General features: G+C 40.6%; 1 protein-coding gene across 3 annotated transcripts in view; it reads left to right on the top strand.

Moving 5' to 3' along the window:
• CDH2 (cadherin 2) overlaps nt 1-17,270 on the top strand; it is a 431,764-nt gene that overhangs the window by 119,913 nt on the left and 294,581 nt on the right. Inside the window, exon 1 of one of the 3 annotated variants that reach the window (XM_068237303.1) lies at nt 12,268-12,340. The exons of 1 other annotated variant lie outside the window; for it this stretch is intronic. Coding sequence is in view for 1 of the 2 variants with exons in the window: in XM_068237302.1 (XP_068093403.1) it covers nt 12,305-12,323 (19 nt within the window). In the remaining variant the exon portion in view is untranslated. Of the gene's footprint in view, nt 1-12,267; nt 12,341-17,270 lie in introns of those variants that run through there. One more of the 3 variants, XM_068237302.1, reaches the window with a different exon arrangement.

Raw genomic sequence — 17,270 nt, 5'->3', positions numbered from 1 at the left:
AAATTCTGTCATTAGTTTTAAGTACAGCAGAGTACAGGTTGGGAGTTTCAGGTTGTGTGGGAATGGTTGGGGCTGTTTGGTTGCATCTTCTTGCTGCTCAGTCTGGATGGGTGTATCCCTAGCCTGCATCTCTGTGGAAAAATTGAAGCTTATAGCAGTGGCAGTGAGGCCGGGTTTCTCGGCCCGCTGTGCATGTCATGTAGCGCCTGAGTTCGGTATGGCTATAGCAAAAATGCTATAGTCCTTGCCTCGCGTACATATAATTCGGGGACCCGGCGATTGCTGGAGCCTGAATTACGTCTTTCTCCGAGTTGCTAACACTCGGAGGGTGAATCGTTTTTGGCGCCGCCCGGAATTTGTGTGGCAGCAGGGTGAGCCGTCATTTGGCCCATCCTGCGCTAAAATGATGGGCGCCCGCTACAAATGTAAGCATAAGGAGAGGAACAATGAAGTCAATTACTGACGCTCACTTAAGGATCAGGGATGGCAAATCAACAACCTTGGGGGCCACCAGTACAAACGTTAGATTCTAGGCGGCCTTAGCCAAAACCTATGGGACAAGTGTACAAGGTGTTACAATGGAATTACACTTTTCATATTCCTTTAGGCAGCAACACTAGTTGTTCTCTAGATTAAATGTACTATCCCGCTGTGTTCCCTCATCATGTGAATATTCCTTTAAGACGTGCCTACAAAAATGCATACATAGATTGCCATCATCAGAGCTTTCAGGCAGTCCAACCAATTCTGTGTTTTTTCCTGATTCTGCAACGGAAGAAGCACTTAGTTACTTTTTTTTAAGTAAATCTTTATTGAACAACCCGAGTACTTAACAAATGTGGCACCATTGATTTAGCATGGAGAGTACCTTGCTTAATCAGTGGGATAGCGTTTCACTAAGAAGCTTACTACTGTTGAAAAGTATCATCTACAAGGATTGATTGAAAAGTAATGTGACTGATTTTGCATCCAGAATCAAATGACTCCAAAGGCTCAAAAGATTTTTCCTTTTCAAAGTCATGTCCTTCACATTGAATACGTTTTGTTTTCAATGTTTCAAAAACAATTTACAGACAAATAACAGACTGATCTAGGACATCGCTTTTATCATTATGGCTTTGGAGTTTTTACTTCGTAATCTGAGGAGAGCTTCTTTCTGTTATTGTTTTGTTAGAGCTGAGAAAGCGTAGAAATCACAGAGCACTGAACTGGTGCTGTATGGAAGTTATTCAAGTTCAGTGTTCAAGTTAGCCCTGCCAGTGCAACAACCCTAAAATCTGGTTGGGCATTGTTTCTTGAGTAAACTTTTTCTTTCTTTCCTTTTGGCTCCACCTACATTTTTAAATGATTATTTAGTATGTATATAGTGTCGACATCTTCTGCAGTGCTGTACAGAGTATATACAATAGTCTTGTCACTTAACGGTCCCTCAGAGGGGCTCACAATCAAATTTAGGGCCAGTTTAGGGGGAAGCCAATTAACTATTCTGTATGTTTTTGGGATGAGGGAGGAAACTGGAGTGCCTGGAGGAAACCCACACAGACACAAGAAAACCATACAAACTCTGTGAAGATAGTGCCCTCTCTGGGATTCGTATCAAATGAGTTTACAAGACTAAAGCGGAGTACCCACCACCACACAACCAACAGGAGATAGGTCGGAGATCTTACTGAAAATGCAACCCGTGGAGCGATCAATCCCTGAGCCATCCTCTTCCACGGAACACATGATGAGTACGTCACAACTGCAGTGTTTTGAGCCTGAGTCTATAGGAGCAATCGTCTGTCATGCGATCTGTCATGATAGTCACAATCGCAGCACATTGCGAAAAATGATAGTATAATCACAAGAATGTACCCACGGTTGGAAGCGTTCATTCGTCGTAATATTTTGGGGTAATTAATGTTGTACTGTATATGTTAAAATGTATGGCTGGACATGTTAAAATAATGTATAGCAGTATCTCACTGTGGGGTGATAATTTGTGCTGCATTTTGGCACAGAGAGTTTGAGAAGATCTTTGGGTTGCAGTTTCAGTGTAAGCCTTGAGCTGGTTGAACTGTTGCTAGTGGACACAGTGCTGTTTGATTGGCAAGTCATTTACACTGTCACATAAATGAGCCATTTGCTGTCCTCTGCCATCATTTTAGGTCCCGACTTTCATATGACAATTCCAAAACCTCAAATCTTGGGAATAAGCATGTGCATAACATTCCACATAACCACAGTTGGCCCCTAAAGCCAGCCAAAAGCCAGCCATTATGCTGAGGGGGTGCCCTACAACTATGAACCAAAGCTACCAAAGCTAACAAAAGGGAAAAATCAAATCAGGCAAATTACTTTCACAGCCAGCATCTTATTATGAAGGTCCAGACACAGCATACCTTATTCTAAAAATGGTCACATACTTTTTTTTAGATGATTTCTGCCAGTTTAAATAAGTAATTGAAGTTTGCTGTCCTTTTCACTGATTTCTACTTCTGTTATTAACAGGAATGTCTATCAGTCTGGTGTTCATGCACATGAATACACGCGACAGTATTTTTAACTTTGCAGATACAAGATATAAAAAAGGCTCTAATATAATTGATTGCCTTCTCTCTTTTTTCATCTCTAATTAATGGTATATTATATGAACACCCGTCAGTCAGACTGGGCAAATTTCGAATGCGTTTAGGTTCAGCAGAAGCAAAACAGGATTGGTTGGACTCTGTCCGTTGTTGTTTTCTGAAAAAAGGGAACCTGGCAACCTCATCCGATAGTCATGTGAGCCGAGTATTATCATATTTATGTGTCTGTTGAAGGTGATGGGGTTATGTCTGCACCAGGGCCGGCGCTACCATAGGAAAAAATGGGCAATTGCCCCAGGGCCTGTAGGGGCCCCCAAGGTGTCCCTTCCCCATCTTAACTGTTGCTCCCCAGGGACTCTGCAGAGTAGCGTCTCATCTGTGCTGGCAGGCAGGTGAGAAACCACACTGACATAGACACTGCAGAGGTCCTAGGGAGCACAGTTAAGTTGGGAGGTGATTGGGGGAGGGTCAGCAGCCAGCTCAGGGGCCCAAGAGGGAAATTTGGCTGCAACAAAGGGCCCTTAATGACGTTTTTTGGTCGGGGGGTGTCTGTTGGGGGGCCCCCAGGCTAATTTTGCCCTAGGGCCCTATTATTACTTGAACCGGCCCTGGTCTGCACATTCATGTGCGCTCTGATGTCTTTAGGGGAACTATCACAAAAAAATAGTAAAATTTTAAATACACATTAAAATGTACATTTCTCCCAGAGTAAGATGCATTATAAATAATCCACGCTAATCTCTGCCCACCGCTCGTGATGCCGATTGGCGCTAGACGGTCCTGGGGCTTCCACCATCCCGCCGACAATCGGCGTTAGGCGGTTGGGAGGGATTTAAAGTTGGTCCTATGAGCTACCAGTGCTTGTTTTGTTATTAGTTGGTCGAGTAACGTTGTACTTGAACTATTTGTGGTTACTGTAGTTAGTATGAAAGTTTAGAGGTAAGGTCAGTATTTGACCTACAGGAAAATAGATGTAGCTCTGATGTTCTAGTGACACAAGTTGTGATAGCTTGCCTGTTATGTGAAAATAGAAGGTATGAGAATGATATGCTTGTTGTATGTTACAAACACTATTTATTTGCTATTGGTCTCCTGTGTGGGCCTAGTGATGGTATTTGTGGAATATGTGCTGATTATACTGCCTTCTTGCACATAACATTATGTAAAAAAATACTTTTTTTTACCACATTGCTGAAAGGTTTGGGACTAGTCCATCTCCTCATAGGGGATTTTCAGTTATTCTTTTACATAAGCACTTTCTAAACTGCAGTTGCTCAGTCCAACTGCCAAAATGGTGTGCAAACAAGTAGTGAAGCTGGCCGATATCTTCGTATAGATGCTTTCCAGTGGGTGCTTTTGTAAAGAATAAAATTAATGCTGAGAGTCTCCCATAAGGAGATGGACTGGTCCAACATTTGTCAGATCTGTCAGCTCCTTACTGCCTACTCTAAGTGACAGCATAGTAGGAAAATAATAATTTATAGTGCATTTTATTTTGGGAAACATATACATTTTATATGTATTTATTTTAAATTTAACAATTTTCCATAATACTGGTCCTTTAAATTGACAATAAACTATCTCTATTGTGTGTACCTAAAAAAGTGTGTCACTTTAATTTCAAATATTCTATTTTCTACAGCATTATTGTGATGATGGCTAATGAAGCATACTCATATGTGCTGCTGATATTGCTGATGTCTGATGACATAAGTGCCTAGACCATAAGATCTGAAGAGAGAAAAACTGTTATCACTTGTAACACTTATCAGCATATCTTAAACTCCACAGCTAAACCTATAACTGGATGTGAGGTGTTAATTGGGTGAGCTAGTACGCCCTGTGCTGTGATATCAGCAAGCTTTTACAGTGGCATGTGAGTTTTCTTTTATAGCACAAAATGTCACAAATCTTTTGTTCAGAGAAGCATTAAGGGCAAGTGTAACTGTTTTTCACTTCTGTAAAATAGTATGGCAAGTCATAATGGCCACATACACAGTTTCTCAACAAAATGAAAATGATGTTGTTTTTTTCCTAGACGCCATGACCATAAAAGGAAAAACAGAACTAATAGATGCATAAACAATAATCATGAGGTGACAAGCAACCAAAGCTCAAATATAAGCAGCACTTAATGACTGCAGCAGGCGATAAGCATTAGGAGACGCAGTTCGTAGAGCCAATGACCCTATAAGCATTGGATGAATGTTTCTATCAGAGCTGTCAAAAACATATAAGCCAGTTGTATTAGGGGATTCTTGTTTACAAAGAAATAAAAACGGTCAGATCAAATAAGAAAAATATGTCCATTTTAACAGAAAGCCCTCTGATATCGTACACATGCACGATTACTGTCACCCTTAATGATCGGAATTGAATCCCTTAGATGACAGTTTGGGGCTGACTGCTGTACAGGTGCATCGCTAGCCTAGTTGCTATGGATGCATTACAAGCCTATTTGCTATGAAGGAATCGCTAGCCTAGTTGCTATGGAGGGAAGTAGGGATTACACACGGCTCACAATGGAGCATCTTCTTGTGGTCAGAGTGAGAAGGTGAACAAAGTACTGGGGGTTGGTCAGGTGTCAAGGAAATGTCCAAGCCGGCAAAAAAAAAAAAAAAAAAATGAAGTCTACTTACCCGGAGCTTCCTCCAGCCCCTTGTATCCGACATGTCCCTCGCCGCAGCGCCAATGTCCCGGGATCTCCTCCATTCGCGATGGTGACCGCTCCAGGTCGGAATCTTCTGCGCCTGCATGAGAGCCGCTGTCAATCAGGTCTACGTGGTCTAGAGTGCAGACGCAAAAGATCCTGAGCTGGCGAAGTCGCCATCGCGAACGGAGGGAACCCCTGGCCACCGGCTGGGAACGGAGCTGCGGCGAGGGACATGTTGGCTGCCAGGGGCTGGAGGAAGCCCCGGGTAAGTAGATGTCACTTTTTTATCCAGCTCGGACATTTCCTTTAAGATCAGCCATGCACGAGTACCTAACAAAAGGGCTTGTTCATGCTATCTTGTTTGAATGACTTGTGGTTTTTAGGCACAGTTTTGGTGTGGTGACAAGGCGTCATAGTAGGACACCTGTTACTGTACATCCAAAGTGCACCCAAACAATCCCCATTCACAGTTTTGTAAAGGGGAACAATTGGAAACATCTCATCTGTAGTGCTGAGGTGAGACTAGGTACACTGTTGAATATCAGGACAGGAGTTCAACAAAGCTTTTTTGATCGCTGTAGCAAGGAAAATACATAAGTGGAAATGGGCCTTAACAGTATATTCTCACTTTAGGCGAGCTTCATCCTTCAACTAACCTGCATCCAAATTGATACAGTTTTCCATATCACATTTACGGGAAATACACGATAAACACTTAAAAAATATTTTTCATATGCATGTCATAAATGTCAATGATTGGTTGGTGCACACCCTATTGTGGAAGGAACCACTGTATAGAATGCATGATAGTGGTACCAATAAGCACTTCCAAAGTAATCCATCAGCTGAATATACATTTATTTATGAATTCACAAATTCTACAAATTCCAACATCACTCATGTACCCCTTTCTGATGGTAAAACCGAAAAACAAAACAAAAAAACAGTCCAATATGGTCTATTGCATAGCTTCCATAATGTGCTCTGTCACTTCCAAATCAATTCATTTTAATTAGTGACTAAGGACTGGTCAACAATTTAGCATTTGGTTTCTCAAAACTATCTTTGAGAATTAGATTTGGAATGACAACTATCAAAAGAAAGGGTTCTTACATAAATCACAAGTAAATATATATATATAAATATAGTAAATAACAGCACATTTTATTAAAGGACAGTAGATTTATAGGCTTTTTTCCCCCTCCAATTTACCTTACATTGGCAGTGCCATGGTATGACTAGCAGTGTTGGCCCAGTGTGTCAGTGCATCTACACGGGGACGCCTCCCTGAACATCTTGTTGCTGCATTCGGGCGGCTCTTCTGCTGTTACAGCACGTGATCGGGGGGTGGATTTGGGGGGGCTGTTCCCACAACACTTCACAGGGAGGCATCCCCTGTGAAGATGGACTTACCCAATGGGCTAACCGTTTACAATAATTTTTATTGAACATTTTTCAACATACAAAGTATACAAGTATCCAATGGTATGATATATAAGTATATACAGAGGACAGCATATAGTAAATTATTAAGCAAACAATATAAATTCACTGTGTAAAAATACAGCTCAATCATATAAAACAGGTTGCATACAAATTGAATTTTAACTTTAAAATAATTCTTGCATTTTCAAAATATATTATCGACCAAATGCAACTAATAGCCATATGTAGGTTATATATTGTATAATCCGCATCAAATCCGCGTAAAATTCGCATAAATCCGCATCAAATTACGGAATCCGCAATTTGGACATTAAAATGCATAGTAGTATAGATATTAGTTTAGTTTTTTAGTTTAGTTTAGTTTAATATTACCCAATGGGCTAACAACATCAGTCTAATTATGGTATTGCAAATGTAAGATAAATTAGTAAGGAAAAAAATGAAATGTTTTCTACACCTACTGCCCATTATTGAAAACACTCTACAATTTATTTATGAGGTTTGTGAAAAAACACTTTCTTTTGACAGTTGTCCTTTAACTGCTATAGGATGATCGCTGTTACCATTTACCATTGGCTTTCTATGACTCAGCTGAGGGTGGCAAAGTATTACCATCTAAAAGTAGACAAAGTACAAAAAGCCCAGGGTAGGTTTGCTGAATCACACAGGTTCCCTTGTGTTACTAGATTATGAACACAGTTTCTGTCATGATTAGCAATGAGCAGATTGTTGTTATTGGCTATTCATATTCTTCTATGACTGCCCACACCTGCTAAATATGTGAGCTCTGAATCACCCTCAGCAAAAAGCCATGCAGTTAATGAATCCATGTTTCTGGTATGGATGAGTCGTTTTTTCTCTGAAGCACATCTGAACACCTCATATTCAGCAGAATTTCAATATCCACAGTAATTTGAGCTGGTAATCAGATGAAATTTCCCTGAAAGCCTTGTATTTCTGCCACTGATAATTGTCACTGAAATGGGTGTTCTCAATTAGAACATTCCTCGCCTCCTTACGTTCCACTGACAAGTTACATTTTTTAAATGCTTTTGACCTCATTCCCTGCTGCCATGGTAACAACGATGGAAGTTAATGGGGGAAATTCCCTGCAGCACTCAGAGTAAACCCCCTGATATTTTCTAATCCCTCCCACAAAGTAGAAAAGAATGTCTAACTATTCTTAAAGTGTTGTGTAGCTTTCCCAGTTATTCCACCAGTCAACAGATATCGCAACTCAGAGACTGTTAGACGGCGAAACCGCTGTCTATTAACATTGTACAGCGCTGCGATCTACAGTAGCATTGTACTGGGGACAGCCGTGTTACACGGCTGACCCCTGGCAGGCAGAAAAGTGATCCGCTGTCATAGGCTGAAAGACGATTACGCTGTTGGGCGGGGGGAGGGAGGGAGTTATAAAAAAAAATACAAAAAGGGTAATATTTATTCAAAAATAAATACAATAAATATTTGTAAAAAAATAAACACTGCTGAGCTACCAGACACCACCAACAGAAAGCTCTGTTGGTGGGGAGAAAAGGGGGGGGGGGGTCACTTGTGTGTGAGTTGTACGGCCCTGCAGCGAGCCCTTAAAGCTGCAGTGGCCCAATTAGGAAAAAATGACCTGGTCACTAGGGGGGTTTAACTCCGGGGTCCTCAATTGGTTAATCAAGATATTATGACAGAGTAACAAATTCCCCATTTACAATGTTTTTAACGCACGTTTACCAATTTAAACACATAAACATATATAAACTAACCTGTGGGTTACACAGTCACAAGTGGACCTAAACCCTAGAATGGAACTTTACATGTATCATTAGACAGTCCCTGCACCTTCAAAGGCAATCACTCTGAACATGCTGCAGGCAGTGAAGTTACAATTCCAGTGAAATCGCAAACGCTGCGATCTCCCTACTGAAACCACCCTGATAGGGTTTCACTGTTGCATCTCTTTGCCAGTTGCCAACGATCTCCAAGCACTGCGAAAATGCTCCAAGTGGGCGTAGCCTGTAAAAAATAGGATCATACCACAACAAAGGGGGAAAATAGTTTGCTCAGATAAAAAGTAGTCATTCCCAGTCAGTGTTCAATCAGTAAAGCAATCAAACACTGATCAAGAAAGTCTTTCATTCTTTTTGTAATATCCTAACATCTAATTTGGTACAAATGTTACATATTGTAAGATGGCCTTTAGATGAAAAAGCATGACATGAGTTAAGGTCTACTTCAAGTGTACAAATCCAGTTTTCCGCTATTCCACTGATAGAACAAGTGTTCATAGGAACCAGTGCGCAATTGGTTCTTTGGAAGAAAGAATGAACATGAACATGCTCGTCTAATCTGGTACAGAATGTATGCCCTTTAGTAAATCTTCCCTTTAAGTTCACAAATTATACTGAGACATTCGGTACGGTTTAGAAGTTTGATATAGATCTGATATTGATTTAAGACCAACTTTTGGCTTTTCTGTTCTTCTACTGCAAATGCTAGTTCTCCTACCTGTAATGACATATAGCTCAGTATGTTACCATCTGACATTTATCTGTGGTGCATCAACAATCACAGAGAATTATGCCTGACTTGGCAAAAAGGGCATTTGTGTGAAGCGATCAATAAAATGGGAGCCCTTTGTTTGTGAGATCAATACTCTGTAATGAAGTACGCGCTTTATTTCTGCGGCGCAGATCTCGGGAAGAGACAGTAGTGTATCCTCTGTCTCTCTGATCATATAACAAATGGACGTTTACAGTGTCTCACCTTAATCTTTATTTCATCTTGCAGCTATAAGCTCTTATAGTGAGCGTTAACTCTTCTGGCACCGAAACGCCTGCCTGTCGTAAGTGCTTTTTCTTTGAGGAAGTCTCAAGTTTCGTTTGAAAGCAGGATATTACTCTGTCATAAACAATTAAGACTTACAAGAAATACTATTAATGTAAAGGAAAAATATGGAAAATATAGACCTTTGATTGTTGATTTATTTTCTCTTTGTGGTTTTTTTTCTTATGTATTGTTTTTTTTACAGCATCTGAATTTATTTAAGATATGTGAATATTTAGTAAAAAATAAAAATGATGTTTTCACAATATAATGTTAACAGCCAAGGCCGCTTCTGGCTCATTTGGTGCACCAGGCAAGAAATCCTATGCTGCTTAAAGTGGACCTAAATTAAAGATACAAGATTTCAGAAATAAAATCTATTTTCTAAATTATAATAATAAATAGCAGCCATTTTTCAGCTGCACGATGACAAATATACAATATTTTACATTTATTGGAGGAACCCCTCCCTTCCTTTCATATTGCCGGTACAGAATCCGGCAGACTGGAGGAGGAGATAAAAAACAAAAACAAAACACAGGCTGCTACTGAGGATGTCACAGGGGAGGTGATCTTGTGTGAGATTTCACATAGACGACGCCCCTGTGAGGGAGGGTAGCTGATGACAAACACACCCATGATCTAAAACCTCCTACTAAGCTCAGAAGTAATGACTGCCACCTGTATAACCCTAGTTATGAAAAGAGAAGGGTGAAAAGCATGCACTGAAATGCTCATAGGCTTGAATGAGTTTTTATTTATCTTTGTATTTGTCAGAGTGGTGCAACTAAATATTTTGAATTAAAAAAATGTTTGGTTTGGGTCTGCTTTAAATGAAACCTGTACTGAAGTATTGAAGAAAAAAACAGACACTTACCTAAGCAGAGAGAAGCTTCCTTTGTCCTAGACCTCCCCCCGGTCATGTCTGGGACCCGCTTGTCTTTCATGGCCACGCCCTCCAAGCGTGGGGTTACTGCTCCTGTGTGAATACGGATGTGCCTCCACAGTAGCCGCACGAGGACGTTACTGCACAGGCCCGCCTGTACGCCTACCAGCCATGCATACACAGTGTGGAGAGCAGCCACGGGTACATACAGTATCTGACACGCTCTTGTGGGTTCAGAGGGACCCTGCATCAGAACAGTGGGCACCTAAATGGATCAGGAAGCATCTGGTGCATCTAGGTAACAGTTTGATGACAATTTAGTCAACTGTAAAAATGTTTTGTAGAATCGGTAGTGATGGATAGGAAATACAGATTGGTTCATTACAGAATACTGCACTGGATAAAGTCAGGTATAGGTAATCAACAACACACAAGGGGCCTGATTCACAAAGCGGTGCTAACAGTTAGCACCGTGGTGAAAAGCCCTTTATCATGCCTAAACTCTGTTTAGGCATGATAAGTTTAGGTGTGATAAGTTTAGGTGTGATAAGTTTTTAGGCGTGATAAGTTTAAGCACCAACTAAGTTAGCACCGCAGTGCACAGCTGATCAAAAGTTTTGCGCTAGCAAAGTCTGGTGCACTTTGCATAGAATTTAATGGCGCTGCTTTGCGTGCGGGACTTTGCATGCGATCTAAACTTATCTAAACTTATCATGCCTAAACTTATCATGCCTAAACTTATCATGCCTAAACTGAGTTTAGGCATGATAAAAATGGTTATCATGCCTAAAGTCTTGAACTGGGTTATCACCGCTTTGTGAATCGAGCCCATTGTGTAGTAGCCATTGAGGTAGAGCACACTTTTCTTTTAACTAAATATACATTAGGTCTGGGGGGATGAGAGATGCAATTGGATTAGCCAAGCCACAGGCATCGCAGATACAAGAGTCATAACTTGTCCATCCAGCTTCCACTCTGACATCCTGGCACATTGCTGTTGGGGATAATTATCCGATATTGCTCATAGCCTCGGATATATGGTGCTCCTTGTTGACTTCTACAATCTCTTTAAAAAAATAGCATCCTCTCTTAAACATTTGGCCACTCTTATTATCGCGGATAATGTTATAACTAGTATTCAGACACCCAGTCACTGGAAGGTTAATTAGATTTTGTTCCCCCTGAAACAGAAAGGATGTGCAAGGAGAACACTGCTTAGCTGTGCCAGTGTAGGAAATGATTTATTTACTAAATCACTCCCTATTTGTGATAGCTATGCCTCCTGCATCTCACAGAGGATGCTAAAGGGAATAGCAGGCTTCAATTTATTTTCAGTACAAAACAAGCCCTTCTGATTTTGCCAGGTCACTTGATATTTAGCGTCGTAACTGGAAGCCAACTGCTAGCCTGCATTTGTTAACGGCTAAGCAGTGTGCTGCATGGAATAATATAGAGGTGCTGGGAATGTATAGATCTCTTGTCTGCTCCGTGTTGTTTCCCACTGTAATTTCAGTGTGAAACAAAAAGCACTAGAGCTTTCCTGGCTTGTCTGCTTCGCTCAGAGATGATCCGTTACGAGTCAGCTATTGTTTCCAAATCTCCTGATGAATGGTCTGGGCCTGCTTTTTAGCATTATGCCTGGAATGCTCTGATTTGCCTCGGCCCTTTGTAAAAACCAGGTCATGTGAAAAATAAAAAGAATGACAAATCTGAGTGAATTCTGCTATGTTGTTTGGGCTTTAGTGACGTCATGGAACTTTGTGTTCAACGAGGCTGATGTTTTGCTGAGTGCCCAAAGTAATTGGCAGAATAAAAATGAGAATATCTAAAACAGGTCAGGAGAGGATTTTTTTTTCTCCTTTTACCAAATGCGGAGTTTCTAACATACAAAGTATTTTTATGCTTTAGAAGAAAATCCTATCCCCTTTAATGAAGATTTTCAGAAAGTGTAAGTAAAATGTTAAGGTAAGGAATTCAAAAAATAAATTTACATATATGTCCTTTAGACTTATAAGTCCTTAAAGAAACACTGAAGCGAAAAAAAAAATATAAATATGATATAATGATTTGTATGTGTAGTACAGCTAAGAAATAAAGCATTAGGAGCAGAGACATAAGTCTAATATTGTTTCCAGTACAGAAAGAATTAAGAAACTCCAGTTGTTATCTATGCAAAAGAGCCATTGAGCTCCACGACTTTCAAAGTTGCAGAGAGCTCTGTCTTCTGAAGCTTATTATCTCAAGTGTCTCTAACTGTATTGATTTTTTTTTGTCCTGCGAGGACAGTTCAAAAGCAGTTTCACCAGCCTGCTCTGTAAAATCATTTGGGCCTCGGTTCACTAAAGGGTGCTAAGTGTTAGCACCCTAGGGAAGAGGCACTTAGGATGCGAAAACGGCCGCTTTATGCACTAATATGCGCGCAAGCGGTCGCGTGCACAAAGTTTAAGCGCTGCACGGTGCGGCGATAACGTCGCACCGCTGTGCACGAGATGTCAACGTTTCGCACGCACCGGTGCGACGTTATCACCGCACCGCGCTACACTTTGCACGTGATCAGTAAGAGCTTTAGACCTCAAACTACTTAGCACCCTAGTTTGCACATCCAAAGCTGTTAGGCATGCTAACTACGTTAGCACGCCCTTGTGAATCGAGTTCTTAGAATGCTGAGTAGTGTGTAAACTGAAAATATTAGAGAATGATGCAATGTTATAAAACAAAACCTATATAACTGAAAATAAAAATGTAAGAATATTTTCTTTGCTACTAATGTTCTATTAATTATCCATACTACACAACCAATTCATTATATCATTTTTTTTTTTTTGCTTCAGTGTCTCTTTAAAGCAACCCTTAAGCAAACCGAGCTATTAAAAATAGATATTACATATATTGCAATATTACATAACATTAATAATAATAATAATACAGCAAAGTCCCTAGTATCCGGCACCAGTGGTGATCGCCTGATGCCAGATACATGTGCATGCTGGTTGCTTGAGCAGCCGGCTCTAAAAGGACGAAGCACGAACCTCCCCCCCCCCCCCCCCAATACCTACCGAGCCTCCAGCAAAGTCTAACAGCCTTCCGGCAGCACCTATCAGGCTTCTAGCCGCTTTTCAGCTTCCCCCATACACGGATGCTGACGTGTCACCTGACCCGCATGTGGTCACGTGACACGCCGACTTACAGGCACGGACCCCAGAAGCCGCTAGGAGCCCGCTAGGTGCTGCAGAAATGCTGCTAGACATCTCTGGAGGCTCAGTAAGTATCTTAAAAGCCACAAAACCTGCACGTTATCCCTCAGGCATGCAGGTTAGTTGAGACTTCTGGTTGTCTGAGTTTTGGATAAGGGGGACTTTGCTGTAATAATACTTATAATAATAATAATGTGATGAAAAATAACGTAATCAAACATTTGCTACAGAGGAGGCTGGAAGGATATATTTTCAGTAGCTTCAGTGATTTTACTAGATGTAAAGCTACATATGCGCTTTAATTGTTTATTCCTTGAAACAATGATGTGTGTATAGCTGTCACTGACGTCTTCCGCCTGTCTTCCTGTGATCTGTTGGGGTGGGTAGCTTTCTTCCAACTGTTATTGTAATTGTAAGATCTTTCTTTGAAAATCCCTCATTAGGCCATCCCCCCATACTCTTTCCTAAACGGCTGCCCAAAGAGATTGCCTTATATAAAGTCTGTATGTAGTCTAATAAAGCCATGTGAACTAAGAACGGAGCTACTGGGAATCCTTATTGGTCAGTGAAAACATCCATCACATCATAGGACCGACAGGGAAGCTTGAATGGTCAGATAGGAGTGATGTCTTTTTGACACTAGGGACTTCTGCTTGATACTGAGAGGCTATTCCTAACATTAGGTTTTGTTTGCCTCACAATTGTGGACTTTGTCTTTACATTAGGGACTTCTGTCTGGCACTAGAGGTCTTCTGTCTAACTCTAGGGGACATTTTCATGACACTAGGGGGCTCCTTCCTGACATAAGGATCACTTCCCCTCCACAATAGTGAACCCCTGACACTAGTGGACTTTTTCCTGGCACTATGTGCTGTTTTTTTCAAAATGTCCTACTTAATGCACCAGTAAGATACCTTGTACCTACTCACAGACCACACCTGCAGGTATTAGAGTAATACGGATCATAACGGCAGACACTTGCTTTGTTGAACTGTTTTACATCTGCTTCACCCCGTCAGCGATGTCTAGCGGAAGCTAGATGGATGTGAGCGTCTAGAACACGTGTCAAACTCCAGGCCTGGAGGGCCAGATCCATGCCAGTGTTTAGGATGGACTGAGAAAGAAAGGAATGTGTTCTACCTGATGGACCACATCTTTCCTGATTCAGGCCCCTCAATTCATTTGAGCTGTATCAAAAATGTGTGAGAATCTCGGCCCTCGTAGGACCGGTTTGACATACCTGGTCTAGAAGAGTTGGTTGGGAATTGGCAGAGGTGGTATTTCGCTTATCTGAACTGTGTAAGTGAAGATATTCTTTAACCTATAGAATTATTGTTGTTGTTATTATTATTTATTGTCTCTTATTACATCATGGTATTTTTTTTTATCCCTGGTGGACCAGTTTGTTTTTAAACATAAAGTATGTATGCTGAAAAAGTATTTGCATTAATTATAGAGACATGTGAGAGTATGCAACAATGTGTTTTTACCAGTCTTGATCCGGGTTGCAGCATTCTGAAGAATTATTTCTGAATGGTGGATGTGGATTACTGCACTTATTAGTTAAATTCATAATGAACACATTTTTCTATTGTTAGAGCAAGTTTTCAGAGGAACATTTCCTAAGAATTTACCAAGAATAAATGACATCATTGAAGAATCACATCAAAAGACTTATTAAATAAGCAGTAAAAGGAACAAAGCACATAGTGCAAGAACTCAAAGCAGCCTATCTGAACTGCCTTTACTGAAGTCATACCAGTAAAGATGGTCCCTGGTTGGTTGCTATAGAGACCGCAGTTGGCATTTAGTACATTGCTTCATTTATATTAAAGATGCCATTACAGATTGAAGTCTTGTGCTTGGGTAACAACTGAGTTCTTTGTAGTTTTTTTTTATACTTCATTAATTTCCCTATATTTTAGTGATCCTCATATACCACAACCAACACCATATGGGTATGAAGCCCACACTTCAATTTATTTTGTTGTACTCAATATAAGCCTATGTTATTGTATATTTTAGAGAGATATATATATGCTACATTTAAAGACAAATTCAACAAATATGAATAATAATAAAATAATGCACTAGCCTAAACTTGCAGTTTTATTTCTGGATTTTACAAAAAAACCTTTAGCTTATGTTGTTTTTTATATATAGCTTTTATTTAGTACCATGTTGTTTTTTTATATGTACTACACTTTGGGAAGGTTTAGAATAACCGCCAGTATGTAATGGCCTCCATTTACTAACCGGTGCTAACATAGTTAGCACGTCTTAAAGCTTTGGACGTGCAAACTAGGGAGCTAAGTAGTTTGCTCATCCAAAGCTGTTAGTGATCGTGCATAAAGTTTAGCGCTGCGCAGTGCGGCAATAACGCAAAATAGCTGTTCAGGCTATTTTTGCATGCTAACCGTGCAACCTTTCGCGCGCACCGGTGCACCACGAAACGTTATTGGCGCACCGCGCAGCACTAAACTTTGTGTGCGACAGCTTGCGCGCATATTAGCGCGTGAAGCAGCTGTTTTCGCGTCCTAAATGCCTCTTCACTGGCGTGCTAACATTTAGCACTCTTTAGTAAATTGAGGCCCATATGTGTTTTCCTATTATGTAGGTTTCCTCTCACCTCCTTTCCCAATGACATTACTGTGAGTGTTATGCTAGGTCCACATGATACAATTTTCTGACATATTTACTGTCGGATTAATGATTTCCAACAAGTCCGACCTGATTTCCGCTTGAAATAATCAGTCTGACAGTAAATTATCAGACAATTGTGTCATGTGTACTTAGCATAAGGGCTTTTTCATGCTAAAATGTGCATTCATGTTACAGCATGCATGCGCTCTGCACGTTGGTGCACATATTGGTGTAAATTTTAGCGTGTGTTGTGCATTTATTTTTTAACACGTTTGCGTTTCGCCTATTATCGTTTACAGCAGAATGCAGCACAAAAACATGTAATTAACATGTAAAAACACAAAGGGCTTGATTCACTAATCCGCGATAACTCATATCATACCCGTTTTCGTGCACATTTAGCGTTTTCTAATTTGCGTGCGAACATGCACGCATTTTCAGCATTGCGCGTGATAATTCATGATTGCGTGTGCAAATTCGCAATCACACGAAAACGTGAAAAATGTGTTGCGAAAATGCTGCGTGATATGAGTTATCACGGTTTAGTGAATCAAGCCCATAGTGTGAAAGATCCCAACATTTCCACAGTGATACAGAAGAACAACCAAAACATGACAATTTAAAAAAAAAAAAAAAATGATTTGCTAGAGTCCCACATGAAGGAGACAACCAATACAAATTACACTTTGAAACCTTTTAGGCCTCCCTCTCTCTCCCATCATTTTCCCCTTCCGCCTCCTTCAGCTTCTTTGTTGTTGGACGATTTTCCACTTCAGTCAATGGTTCTCAACTCTGATGGTGATTTATAGGAGGAGATGTACAATGGGCGCAAAAGTCACTGCTTATAGCAAAAATTCAGTCATGTGCAGAGACGGTCTATTTAAAAGATTCGTAAACATGGAGAGAGAGGACAGAGCCAGCACTGCAGTTAGGGTTCTTTAATTGGTAAAAGTTAAGCACTCACAGTTGTATGGTAGCCAGGTGTCAGAGCAGGTTGAGTGGGCGCCAGGTCTGAGGTTCCCTGCGGACGACCGTTTCGCGCTGCACGCGCTTGTTCA

Source organism: Hyperolius riggenbachi, chromosome 5 (genome assembly GCF_040937935.1).
Source record: "Hyperolius riggenbachi isolate aHypRig1 chromosome 5, aHypRig1.pri, whole genome shotgun sequence".
NCBI classification, from domain to species: Eukaryota; Metazoa; Chordata; class Amphibia; order Anura; family Hyperoliidae; genus Hyperolius; species Hyperolius riggenbachi.
The sequence above is the reverse complement of the archived record's forward strand: the minus strand, read 5'-3'. Positions and strand labels throughout refer to the sequence as shown.